The sequence below is a fragment of the Diaphorina citri genome, unplaced genomic scaffold (genome assembly GCF_000475195.1).
Source record: "Diaphorina citri unplaced genomic scaffold, Diaci psyllid genome assembly version 1.1 scaffold1499, whole genome shotgun sequence".
Lineage (NCBI taxonomy): Eukaryota > Metazoa > Arthropoda > Insecta > Hemiptera > Psyllidae > Diaphorina > Diaphorina citri.
This window is the reverse complement of record NW_007378925.1, coordinates 374-13434: the sequence shown is the minus strand read 5'-3', so window position 1 is coordinate 13434 and position 13061 is coordinate 374. Positions and strand designations below refer to the sequence as shown.

At 38.9% G+C, this 13061-nt stretch overlaps 3 protein-coding genes across 3 annotated transcripts; 2 read left to right on the top strand and 1 right to left on the bottom strand.

Moving 5' to 3' along the window:
- Positions 1–373: 373 nt before the first annotated feature.
- Positions 374–2326, bottom strand: LOC103516159. The gene is made up of 2 exons (XM_008481120.1): positions 2313–2326; positions 374–1254 (listed from the first exon to the last, which is right to left on the bottom strand). The coding sequence occupies exon 2, from the start codon at positions 1244–1246 to the stop codon at positions 923–925; it is 324 nt and encodes a 107-aa protein (XP_008479342.1). The 5' UTR covers positions 1247–1254; positions 2313–2326; the 3' UTR covers positions 374–922.
- A 116-nt stretch (positions 2327–2442) lies between these two features.
- Positions 2443–5106, top strand: LOC103516163 (cytochrome P450 4d8-like). Its single transcript, XM_017446940.1, has 5 exons — positions 2443–2457; positions 2560–2746; positions 3146–3264; positions 3479–3665; positions 5102–5106. The coding sequence occupies exons 1-5, from the start codon at positions 2443–2445 to the stop codon at positions 5104–5106; spliced, it is 513 nt and encodes a 170-aa protein (XP_017302429.1).
- On the top strand, positions 5028–12411 carry LOC103516162 (the record flags this gene model as incomplete). Its single annotated transcript, XM_026828637.1, has 5 exons — positions 5028–5143; positions 5717–5991; positions 6637–6729; positions 11432–11567; positions 12207–12411. Coding segments are annotated over exons 2-5 (525 nt in total), but the record flags the coding sequence as incomplete, so codon positions are not given.
- Between the last annotated feature and the right edge of the window lie 650 nt (positions 12412–13061).

Genomic DNA, 13061 nt, shown 5'->3' with positions numbered 1-13061 from the left:
AAAATTTTCAAACAAACCATATATTTGCTCATTTTGACAGCAGCCTCTGTAGCTGAGGGTCTGGCTCGGAGACTCTAAACGGGGAGTAGACCAGCTTAGCCCGACCACTCACTATCAGCTAGACCTGGCAGATATGGCTGAACAGGTCCGCCTGTATATTATACGAAACGAAACTAATTGTCACCATTTCTGTTTACCCATGTCATAAATCCGTTAGCCCGACCACTCACTATTAGCTAGACCTGGCAGATATGGCTGAACAGGTCCACCTGTCAGGTCTACCTCATAGTGTGTGTGCTCATCAGGTACCTGATCTATCATTGTAAAAATGTTCAAACAAGTCATAAATAAATGAAAAAAAAAAAAATCAATATAAATTTCACGTGATTTATGTTGTGATATTTACTTCTTTCTTCACCCGTGCCTAGATTTACGAACAAAATATGCCCTCTAAACGTTCTAATCGTTCCATACTTCACAATAATAATTAGTAAGGTGTAAGGTGTCATGTAAGGTAGATTTTGTTGACGATATTAAAACACGTGTGAAGGTAAAAGTAGACTATACCAATGTATAATTTTATGTATGTAGGTCCTTGAGTTCTATGCTTCCGAAAAAAGATAGCTTTCTAAAGAGGATCTACCTATGTCTTGGTAGGATCCTGGACACTTCCTTCCTGAGCTCCTGACAGTTGGGTGCTGTGATCATCTTGAAGGCAGAAAAGACCTAGTTTAAACTGCAGTGGTAAATTAGATATTAGTGCTTTATTTAGACTGTCAAATCAGGACATGTAGTCCCATTATCTCAACAGTTGTAGGTAGGACATTTAGTCTCCATGTAGGTAAAAGGACTTTTTAGTCTCATTCAAGCAGGATAAACAAAGTATAATATTCTATTTTCTCCCCTACAGATATGTACAGATTTATGATCCACTGGTATTATTGACAATATAAATCCTCAATCCATTCCCAGCGGTCGTGTAAAGCTTAAAGTCACTTGGTTTCTTCAATTCGACATTCTTGCCCACTATAATCTTGGGGAATTTCTGGCCCAATTTGGTGAGGATACACTCGTTAGCGCAGTAGTTACATTGAGACCGGATTTGGTTGCGTTTGGCCAACTTCCCACAGATGGTGTCCGGGATTATGGTATCTTCGTCACATTTGAAAGGGTCGTCGCAGATCGTTGGGTCGGAGAAAGGCGCTATGCTGGAGGCTAGTTGAGTTACTTCTTTCACCCACTCCATGTAGGTTTCTAAAAACACAAGGGCTCTTCGTTCAAAGTTTGGCGAGAAACTCGATTTATGACCGAGTTGGGAAGAACAATCAAATACACACAGACGGGGTCGGCGTTTTTCGTCAGCCTCTCAATCAGCCCTAACTAGGGTGATCGCTTTGGGCTGACATTTCGTTTTGGCTACAAATTTTACGAGTGGATGCCCTTCCCTCTCAACCCTTGCTATTTCTTTAGCAAGGGAAATTCAGGCTGGTATACTCCCTGTTTATAGTCACCCAGCGAGACTAAGCTGGTCTACTCCCTGTTTAACGCCCCCTAGCCAGACTTTGTTTAACGTCCCCTAGCCAGACTGTAGTAATAGAAAGTAAAAAATGAAAAGGTGTAACTCGCTTCAAGAAGAAACCGACTAAACAGATGATTTTCCTGGTACACGAGCTCACAGAATGTTGAAAACGAAAACTTAACAGACTATCTCTGTGAGGCAAAAAAACTTGAGATCTTCGTAAGAAAGGGATTCGCCTGTGATTACCTTCCCGGAATCAAAGAGAGAAAGAGGACAGGATAGGAAAGAGCGAGCTATTCCAAGGAAGAACCCTATCTAAGTTTTGGAGAAAGTTCATCCCGTGCGGGAATCGAACTCGTGTGTTTTGAATATATACTCCCTGTTTATAGTCACCCAGCGAGACTAAGCTGGTCTACTCCCTGTTTAACGCCCCCTAGCCAGACTTTGTTTAACGTCCCCCAGCCAGCCAGACTGTGGTAATAGAAAGTAAAAAATGAAAAGGTGTAAATTCGCTTCAAGAAGAAACAGACTAAACGGATGATTTTCCTGGTACACGAGCTCACAGAATGTTGAGAACGAAAACTTAACAGACTATCTCTGTGAGGCAAAAAAACTTGAGATCTTCGTAAGAAAGGAATTCGCCTGTGATTACCTTCCCGGAATCAAAGAGAGAAAGAGGAGAGGATAGGAAAAAGCGAGCTATTCCAAGAAAGAACCCTATCTAAGTTTTGGAGAAAGTTCATCCCGTCCAGGAATCGAACTCGTGTGTTTTGAATTAGGAAGATGTACTTACCTCCTGATACTGCAACAATCCTAATTTTAGTAGCCTGTGAACGACATTTTTTTTTTTTTTCTTTTTTAAATAAGTTTCCATTTATATTTGTTTGACAAAAAACTGAGAACATACATTCTTCTTATAAATAATGGTATATCCATCCGTATGAGCAGAGCTTGTGCCACGGATGGGGAATATTGTTTGTAGGTTCTTATTAACTTATTATTATTGTTTAGTACCTATTATTTCCTTTTCTCCATCCTAGGTTCTAGAAGAGATTGACCGTGTGCTAGGTCGAAACACCACCCACTGTCCATCCTATGAGGACCTATGCCAGCTGGAGTACTTGGAATGCGTCATCAAGGAAACCCTCAGACTATTCCCGGCGGCTCCTCTTATAGGCAGACATATTGATGAGGATTTCATTCTGGATGGATTGACTATACCAGCAGGTGAGTGTACAAGCCTGATTTCTATAAAACTGCAGGAGGTCCCAGTCAGTAAAATCACAGTTCATTCAATGAACATTCGAATATTGTAGTAAGACTAGAAAGAAATTAAAATATGGTACCTAATCTGGGAAAGTATGCTTGGAAACTTCGAGTAGGTATGTCTTGTAAGTTCTAAGTTGTGGGTTTGATTCCCGCCTGGGGAGAAGATTATCATAAACAGGTAAGGTTCCGTTTTCGGAGAGGCTGGATTTCTCCTCTCCCATGATGATAGCGAAAAAATGAGGTTTCGCTTTCGGGGCGATAAGACCTCTGCTCCGTTGTTAGAGCTTCCTTTAATACCTACATCCTTTGTTTTAAAATAATGACAAAAATGATAAATTCATCTCCCCTTTTCGTCAGGCGTAACAGTCCTCATCTCCATCTACGCCCTACATCGGGACCCCAAGTACTACCCATCCCCAGGACGGTTTGACCCAAGCCGCTGGATGAGGTTTCGCTTTCGGGGCGATAAGACCTCTGCTCCGTTGTTAGAGCTTCCTTTAATACCTACATCCTTTGTTTTAAAATAATGACGAAAATGATAAAAAAAACTCAGAACATACATTTTTCTTATAAATGGTATACCCATCCGTATAAGCAGAGCTTGTGCCACGGATGGGGAATATTGTTTGTAGGTACCTACTTATAAACTTATTATTATTGTTTATTATTATTTCCTTTTCTCCATCCTAGGTTCTAGAAGAGATTGACCGTGTGCTAGGTCGAAACACCACCCACTGCCCATCCTATGAGGACCTATGCCAGCTGGAATACTTGGAATGCGTCATCAAGGAAACCCTCAGACTATTCCCGGCGGCTCCTCTTATAGGCAGACATATTGATGAGGATTTCATTCTGGATGGATTGACTATACCAGCAGGTGAGTGTACAAGCCTGATTTCTAATAGTGCAGGTCCCACTCAGTAAAATATACTTTATCAGTAAAATATACTGAAATATATAAGACCTTTGTTTAGACTGCGGGAGTAAAGGGACTTTTCAGTCTCATTCTGGCAGGATAAACAAGGTATATTCTATTCTATTCCAGCAGGTGAGTGTACAAGCCTGATTTCTAATAGTGCAGGTCCCACTCAGTAAAATCACAGTTCATTCAATGAACATTCGAATATTGTAGTAAGACTAGAAAGAAATTAAATGGTACCTAATCTGGGAAAGTATGCTTGGAAACTTCGAGTAAATATGTCTTGTAAGTTCCAAGTTGTGGGTTTGATTCCCGCCTGGGGAGGAGATTATCATAAACAGGTAAGGTTCGTTTTCGGAGAGGCTGGATTTCTCCTCTCCCGTGATGATAGCATAGACTTATATCCGAGGGGACTGTGGTTCGAATACCACAGTACCATTTTTGTTTCTTCACACGGGTAGAGGCCCATCAAATTCTAGACAATACCTAAACAACTGAGCTAAAGTAAGTACCTACCTATACAGGTACTTATGTATATGTACTTACATGTATTACATTTTGTTTATCAGAGCAGTAGGTAGGTACCTCTCCCAAAATGAAGTACCTACCTAGGTAGTAGGTAAAACACTATCTTAAGGTATCATCTGTAGATAAAGATCTGTTACACTTTATTATTCTCTTCCCTCTTCCTCTTAGGTAGGCGCCTAGGTAGGTACCTATTTGTATTTTGTTACCTATGAAGTGATATTCAACTATAGCTACTGTAAGTCGGTATGTGCCTATACCAACAAGGTATCTATGGGTACACACCTATTTCAGATTCTGATGATGTGAGAGATATTAAGCTCAATGGAGCAGTTGCAAATGGGTGAAAATTATAAATAAATGGTCGATTCCTATGTAAAAGTTGGGAAAAATTCAAATCCGAGGTCAATTTCCGTTCTAATGAAAGAGTTCAAAGATGTGTGACGTCAGACTTTACGCAGTTGTTTTTTTTTTCGTCCGCTAGGTAGCGCCACTATGCAAGCGCGCTAGCGGAGATATGTATGTTACCGATCACAGAATACCTACTATCTACCTCCTATCTGCCAGAGTAGGTACCTGCTACCTACAAAAATGTACCTACCAGAGTGAGTACCTACCTACCAGAGAAGGTACCCACTACCATACCTACTATCTACCTCCTATCTGCCAGAGTAGGTACCTGCTACCTACAAAAATGTACCTACCAGAGTGAGTACCTACCTACCAGAGGTACCTATCTATACCAGAGAAGGTAACCACTACCTACCAGAGTGAGTACCTACCTACCAGAGGTAACTATCTATACCAGAGAAGGTACCTATGTCTTTGAGATACCACACTTACCACTCACTTGTTGACTCAATTCACAGATTAATAGGTATTCTTATTTGTTTGGACCAGAATACTATCAGGTATCTTGTGCTGACGATACTTTTTTATTTATGTTTATTCTAGCTAGGATTTAATTGTTGATTTATTTTAAAATAATTATTTTATCTCATTTTCTTTCTTTTTAATTTAAATATTTTAGGTAAATATTTCTTTATTTTTTGACGAGATACAGCTCTTTTTTTCAGTGTTCTGTGTGTCCAACTTACTTTTTCGTGTTAAAAATTATGGAAAAAAAAACAATAATGATTTTTGCATTGCTAATTTGTTAATAATACCCAATATTCAAAGTTTAAAATTACCTCTAAAATCATCAAAATATTTTCTACATAGCCTACTCTTCTTCCACAAATTGAAGTCATTCCAAGAATCCAATAAATAAATAAATAAATAAATAATAGGTACCTACCTACATGAAATGTAGGTAATAAATGAATAAATATATCTACCCATACCTACCTAGTTATTATTATTTATCCACTCACATGTGGATAATTAATGTAATAATGTACGTTTATACGTAGTATATTAAGCAATTCAATTTTGGAATGACTTGAATTTTGACAGTCTTTATAATTATTTAAATTGTTTTACAGTTGAGTAGGTACAATTCAAACAACCTAACTGAAAATAAAAACAATGACGATAGAGTGATCCAATTGAAAATCTAAAAACAAATATGTAAATACGATATTCTAGTCAAAATAAAATTAAATTTAAAAAATAATTAAATACATAAGAGTTAGGTAGATTTTTTACAAGTAGGATTTTACAAATAAAATGGCCAATATGTTGTTTACCATTGGTCTGATATGTTTACAAATCATCCTGGGTCTGGATTGGACCACAAGTCAAGACTTTTCCTCTTTTGGTAAGTTAATACCATCAGCATATTTAGGTACCTCGATAAATCTCTTCATAAGGAAAACACCAAGTAGGTGACTTAGGCATCTACAGTACCTACCGACTAGGAACCTATTTGTCATCCTGGGTCTGGATTGGACCACAAGTCAAGACTTTTCCTCTTTTGGTAAGTTAATACCATCAGCATATTTAGGTACCTCGATAAAATATCTCTTCATAAGGAAAACACCAAGTAGGTGACTAGGCATCTACAGTACCTACCGACTAGGAACCTATTTGGGTAGGTACGTCTCTGTAGGCACATACCTTTTTTACTTTCCTTATCCTATAGGAAGGATCATGGTCAGTTTTTAGTGCCAAAACACGTTTTGAGGTCCCTAGAGCCTAAATCCAAAGTTTCAGCCATTGGTCCGTGTCTGTCTGTCTGTAGCCTGTCTCCTCTTCTCCTTGTTCTTCTCCTTCTCCAAACACGTTTTGAGGTCCCTAGAGCCTAAATCCAAAGTTTCAGCCATTGGTCCGTGTGTGTGTCTGTCTGTCTGTCTGTCTGTCTGTAGCCTGTCTCCTCTTCTCCTTGTTCTTCTCTTTCTCATCTTTCTTTCCCTCTCCCATCTTCTAGTGAACACTAACATTGTCCCTGTTCTCTCTCACACAGGCATCCTATTCTCAAGCTGTCAAAGGTTCACCCCCCAGTTCGATGATTGTGTCAAAGATGCCATCAACAGTGCCAGACCTTTCTTCACAACAGGTAAAACTTCATCAGAACAACCAAAATCATCGATTGTAAGCCTAGCTAGTTAGCTTGGTAGCGAGTCTGGCTTGTAAGCGCTAGGCCGCGGGTCCTATCCTGTCTTCCTTCTCTCTTCGATTTCGGGACGATAAGACCATAGCAGTTACAGTTCCCTCTGTCAAACATAAAAAAAAAAAAAAATGTTTCTTCTTCCTTCTAGGGCGAACCTGGAAGCTGGCTACATCAAATTCTCACAATTCTTCCCCGAGAAATATCTGGAAGGCGAGTACATAACCGAAGCTGGAGGCATTAACAAGGGCGTGTGGAATATGACGCTATGTAAGTGCTTTCGTCGCGACTGCGTTGTAATCGCAAGGTTGGGGAAAAAAAAAAAAAAAAACTAGTTTTAGAGGAGTAAAAAATTTAAAACTTTAAGCTTGGGGTACCTAGCTATATTTTTTGTTGACAACTTTGTAACCCTTTCATTGAGGACAAAGTTTAGGGTGTATTAGTATTATAAGCTTAGGCTATTTAGGACGTAAAAAAACTCATCTACATTAATTAGGATAGGTTTATTAGCAAGGTTGGGGGTTCGAATCCCGCCCTGGGCGAACTTTTTCCTGAACAGATAAAGTTCGTAGCTTTCAACTTAGCCAGTCTGGTTAAGTTGGAAGGTAGCACACCTGCCTTATGAGCGCTAGGTCGCGGATTCGAATCCCGCCCGGAGCGAACTTTTTCCTAAACAGATAAATAATACAGCCCTAAAAATGAGTAATTTGTGATTGGAATTTGGCCCTCGAACGGCCATAGTAAAACAATCGACAAAACGAATCAAACCGTCAGATCAAAAGTCAAATTGTCGACTTGTAACTTAGAATAGAAATAGAACTCACTTTTTCAAAACTATTTCCAATTTCCAGGCATAAAACTTTCAGCTCACTTCGTTCAATCTAATAATCTGTTTTCCATTTTCCAGACAACTACAGCCAAACAATGACAATTCGTCAAAGCAAGACAGACCCTACTAAACTCAAGGTGAAAGTAAACATTGACAAGATTGGAAATCTCAACATGCACATCAGCAACTTACTACGGGGACGGAAACGAGTGGGTAAGTACGAGCTTCTCAGACGGAAGGTTGCGAGTTCGATGCTCCGCTTGAGAAAGCCTTTTCTAAATAAATATTGAGAAAGCCTTTTATAAATAAATATTGAAAAAGCCTTTTCTAAATAAATAAAAGCATTTGAATAGAATTGGAATAGTGTACTTTATGCATACTGTCAGCTAGGACTGGGTAGTCCTTTATCCCATTACCTACACCAAATGCTGTCCATTTAGCCAGAAGAATAAGTAAGTACTTGTTCAACAAATTGGGAAATTTGCCCATGGTTGCATAGGTCGAATTTTACTCCTGCTGTAATAAAGTCAACGATAAATTTTTAGCTATATCTCCATTAGGGATGATTCTATACTGGTCTGACGATGACACCCTGAGTGGTATCGACAGCTAACTGATTAAACATCTTTAGAAAATAGTTCATTATTGTTTATTTTGCATTAAATGCACTCTGTAATTTAGTCGAGAGTGGTATCGAAAGCTAACTGATTTAACATCTTTAGAAAATAGTTCATTATTGTTTATTTTGCATTAAATGCACTCTGTAATTTAGTCAATCAGATGCCAATGAGGGTTTCGTTTTCAAAGTCAAACACAAATTTAAAACCCGAATCACGTAACTAAAACCTCAAGTCGTTAAGGTAGGGTCATATGAAATATGTGGACTAGCGTTCAATCGCTCTGAAGTCTTGATCCAATTAGGTTTTGTTTTTGCCAACTTTTTTTTAAATAAGTTGGCTTCTAATTTCAACACATTATCGACTCATATGATTTATGTATGATTTCTTAATCATTTTGTCTACCTGGGCTGGTTATAGCAGCTTGATATCTCTGTAATCTGTAAATTAAAATCTCTGTAAACAGGTGGAAATTAGAACTGCTCATAACCTAAGAGAAGGCATTAAAATAACTTCTAATTTAGAAGTATTGGAAATGGGGAGGTTGGTAGTTAGGTAAAGGGCTGAACTCAGCCCAGCCTCTGAAAATTTTGCCAAAACGGTTACCTATATATCAGGCAAGTTGTGTCTCCTTCGCGCCGGTGCGGTGGTACTTGAATTTCCTTCTTCTAATAAGTTTATGTTGGTAGATATTATGCGAAATTACGTATCCGAGTAGGTACTTTCCCTATCCTAAAAGTAATACCTACAGGAAAAGAACACAAGGAAACAACAAGTAAAAGAAATTAAAAAGAGTAGATATACATACCCAACTATTTAGAAAAGTACCAACTATTTTTATCCCAAATTTTCCTTTTTTAATAAGCTCACCTACCTATTATGTATTATTAAGGGGTCAAAAGCTATTAGGATATTTGCAGAATACGAAGTATCCCCTTGAATTAATGGGTCAAGGAGAAGAAAGAGAAAATTTTCCCATAACAGATACAATCCCATAATAGATACCCATAATCGTCCCCTAACAGGTACCTAGTACCTACTAATTACGGATCCCATAGTAATTATTGATGCCTATAAAACGACCTATGTATGTATACAAGGAGTCTATGTAGGTACCTATGTGTATGACGTACGTAAATCCAATCAATAGATACAATTTAATCAATAGGGGATAAGATCCCATGAGAACTTAAATCAAGATTTAAGCTACAATACGTTCATAATTCTAGGTACCTACATATGTACTTAATAGGCACGATAACACGATTTCTAGGTAATAAGTACTTAGGTTCAAACTGATAGACAATACCTACCTACTTCTATATAGGTAATAGGTGCTTATTAAGGCATCATTGTAACCGAGCAATTCTAAGAAGCAATTTTCTTTGGAAGTTTTGAGAAGAAAATAGACTTGGACCCTGGCGATTTTCATCGGAAGTTCTGGGAAAACAAGCTATAATAGGTAATTGGTGCTTTATTAGAGATATTTTTTTCTCGTTGAACTTTGGGGTCAATCTGGACCTTCAGAGGCCTAGAGGGGCTCCTTTTTAGAGGGCTCTAAGGATTAGGTATTAAATACATTACTTTCCTAACCCTAGGGGATGTAGGATAAGGAAAGTAAAAAATTTTCATAGAGGGAACTGTAACGGAGGTCTTATCGTCCCAAATTTGAAGAAGACGGTAAACGAACCCGCGACCTAGCGCTTACAAATCGCGCAACCCTCCATGCTAAAGGGGCTGGCCACTGGGTCTATTTATCATTGTAAGCTATACTGTAAGCTCAAACTAATAATGTAGTTCCTCCAACACCTTACACCACTGACTTCATCATATGAATGGTGTAGATTACATTACTATCTGTTATCTGTAGATGCTAAGTGTACCTATAAATGTGAATGTAGTAGGCTAAAAACAGGGTCGTATCCAGGATTTCATCGAGGGGGCCAAAAGTCCAGTGATGTGCCGACGAGAGGGGGAATGCTCCAAATTTTTGGAGTCTACCCCATGGTATAGGAGCAAAAATAATCCCGGCCCCTTACAATCTCTCCCTAAAACCGGCCCTGGCTGTAAGTATACCTTTCTTTGTGAATGTATACCTATATCACATGAATGTAGATATGTCAGAACATACATTTTTCTTATAAATGGTATACCCATCCGTATAAGCAGAGCTTGTGCCACGGATGGGGAAGCTTGTGCCACGGATGGTGACTATATGTATACACTATATCACATGAATGTAGATATTGAGAATGTAGGTATTGGATTGTAGACTGCACTCAGACAACAAGTTACGCATCGGGAACTTTACACTTGAAAGTCCGTCGAGTCCTCAGGACGAAGAACTTTAATGCCGGCATATACTTTGAACGAAGAACTTTAATGCCGGCATATACTTTGAACGAGGAACTTTAATGTCCTTTGGCATATCCTTTGAACAATTTTCCTCTTTTTAAAGAGGTTTGATTGTGGCAACTGTAACAACGGAGGTCTTATCGTCTCGAAATCGAAGAGAGAAGGAAGGCAGGATAGGAGAAAGCCAGCCGTTCCGAGAACGAACCTTATCTGTTAGGATAAAGATTGCCCCGAGAGAGAATCCTACGAACGGTTGACTATGTTTGAACACAGCTTTAGATCGCTCAAGTTTTCTCGAGGACCCAAGAGGTTCACAGTACATAACACCAGACTACACCATCAGTGAAAGTAAATATTGGTCTGACCTGAATCCCCCCCTTCACCGTAAAGTTTGGTCTGAAAATACGAGTATGCCGGACTTTGAACTTTCCGATGTCAGGTTGACCCAGGTCACTGAACCTGATGTCGGCGTAGCTTGACTTAAAAAGCTTAAGAAGGGATTTTGATACTGAGGAGCGGTAAAGAGCTTCACCCCAGTAAGGTATACTAGTATGTATGTCAATGAATTACCTATAGGGTGAATTAGGAGCGGTAACGAGCTTCACCCCAGTAAGGTATACTAGTACGTATGTCAATGAATTACCAGGTTTGGATAAGTCCTTCTATGGGGACAGACAGACTGACAGACAGACAGACGACACCGAAGCGAATACAATAGTCCGTCCCTTATACCTTTTTATTACTATTGTAATAATAAAGGAAGGACGGACTAAAAAGTGGATGTGTTTCAGGCAATGCCGCTCTACCATAGACACTGTCTAGTACCTATCCCTATTTTTTCCCCCTGTAGGTGTTCCCGAATACAATATTCCGCCGTTTGACCCTTGGTATGCTGAGGAGGTCAATCAGATACGAAGTGGATACAAGCTGAAGTTGAAGCATGTCAAGGAGGCAGGCTGGCAACAGTCAACTATTACCAAGTTCAGGTAAGCCAAATTCATTGATTGATTTGAATTTTCTTTCCTTCCTTTAGAAACTTAGGTCTGTCTGAGAAACTTAGGTCTGTCTGAGAAACTTAGGTCTGTCTGAGAAACTTAGATCTGTCTGAGAAACTTAGGTCTATCTGAGAAACTTAGGTCTGTCTGAGAAACTTAGGTCTGTCTGAGAAACTTAGATCTGTCTGAGAAACTTAGGTCTGTCTGAGAAACTTAGGTCTGTCTGAGAAACTTAGGTCTGTCTGAGAAACTTAGGTCTGTCTGAGAAACTTAGGTCTGTCTGAGAAACTGGGTTGGGGGTTCGAATCCCGCCCTGGGCGAACTTTTTCCTGAACAGATAAAGTTCGTAGCTTTCAACTTAGCCAGTCTGGTTAATTTGGAAGGTAGCACACCTGTCTTATGAGCGCTAGGTCGCGGATTCGAATCCCGCCCGGAGCGAACTTTTTCCTAAACAGATAAATTATACAGCCCTAAAAATGAGTAATTTGTGATTGGAATTTGGCCCTCGAACGGCCGTAGTAAAACAATCGACAAAACGAATCAAACCGACAGACCCAAAAGTCAAATTGTCGACTTGTAACTTAGAATAGAAATAGAACTCACTTTTTTAAAACTATTTCCAATTTTCAGGCATTCCTTCATTCCAAAAAAAACTATTTTCATTTTTCCAGACAACTACAGCCAAACAATGACAATTCGTCAAAGCAAAACAGACCCTACTAAACTCAAGGTGAAAGTAAACATTGACAAGATTGGAAATCTCAACATGCACATCAGCAACTTACTACGGGGACGGAAACGAGTGGGTAAGTACGAGCTTCTCAGACGGGAGGTTGCGAGTTCGATGCTCCGCTTGAGAAAGCCTTTTCTAAACAAATGAAGGCATTTGAATAGAATTGGAATAGTGTACTTTATGTATACTGTCAGTTATGTTTAAGTTATGTTATGCAGGGTAGTTAAATTTAAGCAAGGTTTTAATTTATAAAAACTTTTCAACAAGAGTTTCCATTAGAGTATTTAAGATGACCAAGGAGTCTTTCCTATGTAACTTTTCACGACAAATCAATCGGTGTACATGTAAGGGTTCTAGGAATGATGGTTCACGAAATATGCACTTGTAACAAGCCAATATCAAAAAATTTTGTAAGGGTTCTAGGAATGATGGTTCACGAAATATGCTCTTGTAACAAGCCAATATCAAAAAATTTTGAAAGTTATATCCACTTTTTTTACACCAATAATTTACGACACCAGCCTGATTTCCTCGAATTTGCCATCAAAAATTTTGTCAAAAGAAAACGAATGTGCCATCAAATTCATTAATACTGCTCGCAAATGACTGGAAAAGTCCCTTTACTCCAGCACAATAATAGTAGGCTACTACTATTATTGTGCTCAAATTATTTGGGGATAAAATTCCATAACTCGGCTGGGATTGAACCCACGCCCTCCTGTTTACTTAATACTGCTCGCAAATGACTGGAA

Bases quoted from the DNA above. Each gene is read 5' to 3' on its own strand.
- LOC103516159 (XM_008481120.1), bottom strand. From the start codon at position 1,246: ATGGAGTGGGTGAAAGAAGTAACTCAACTAGCCTCCAGCATAGCGCCT.
- LOC103516163 (XM_017446940.1), top strand. The intron at 2,747-3,145 runs GTGAGTGTACAA...CCTTTTCGTCAG, and splicing joins TGGATTGACTATACCAGCAG to GCGTAACAGTCCTCATCTCC. The intron at 3,265-3,478 runs GCTCCGTTGTTA...TCTCCATCCTAG, and splicing joins TTCGGGGCGATAAGACCTCT to GTTCTAGAAGAGATTGACCG.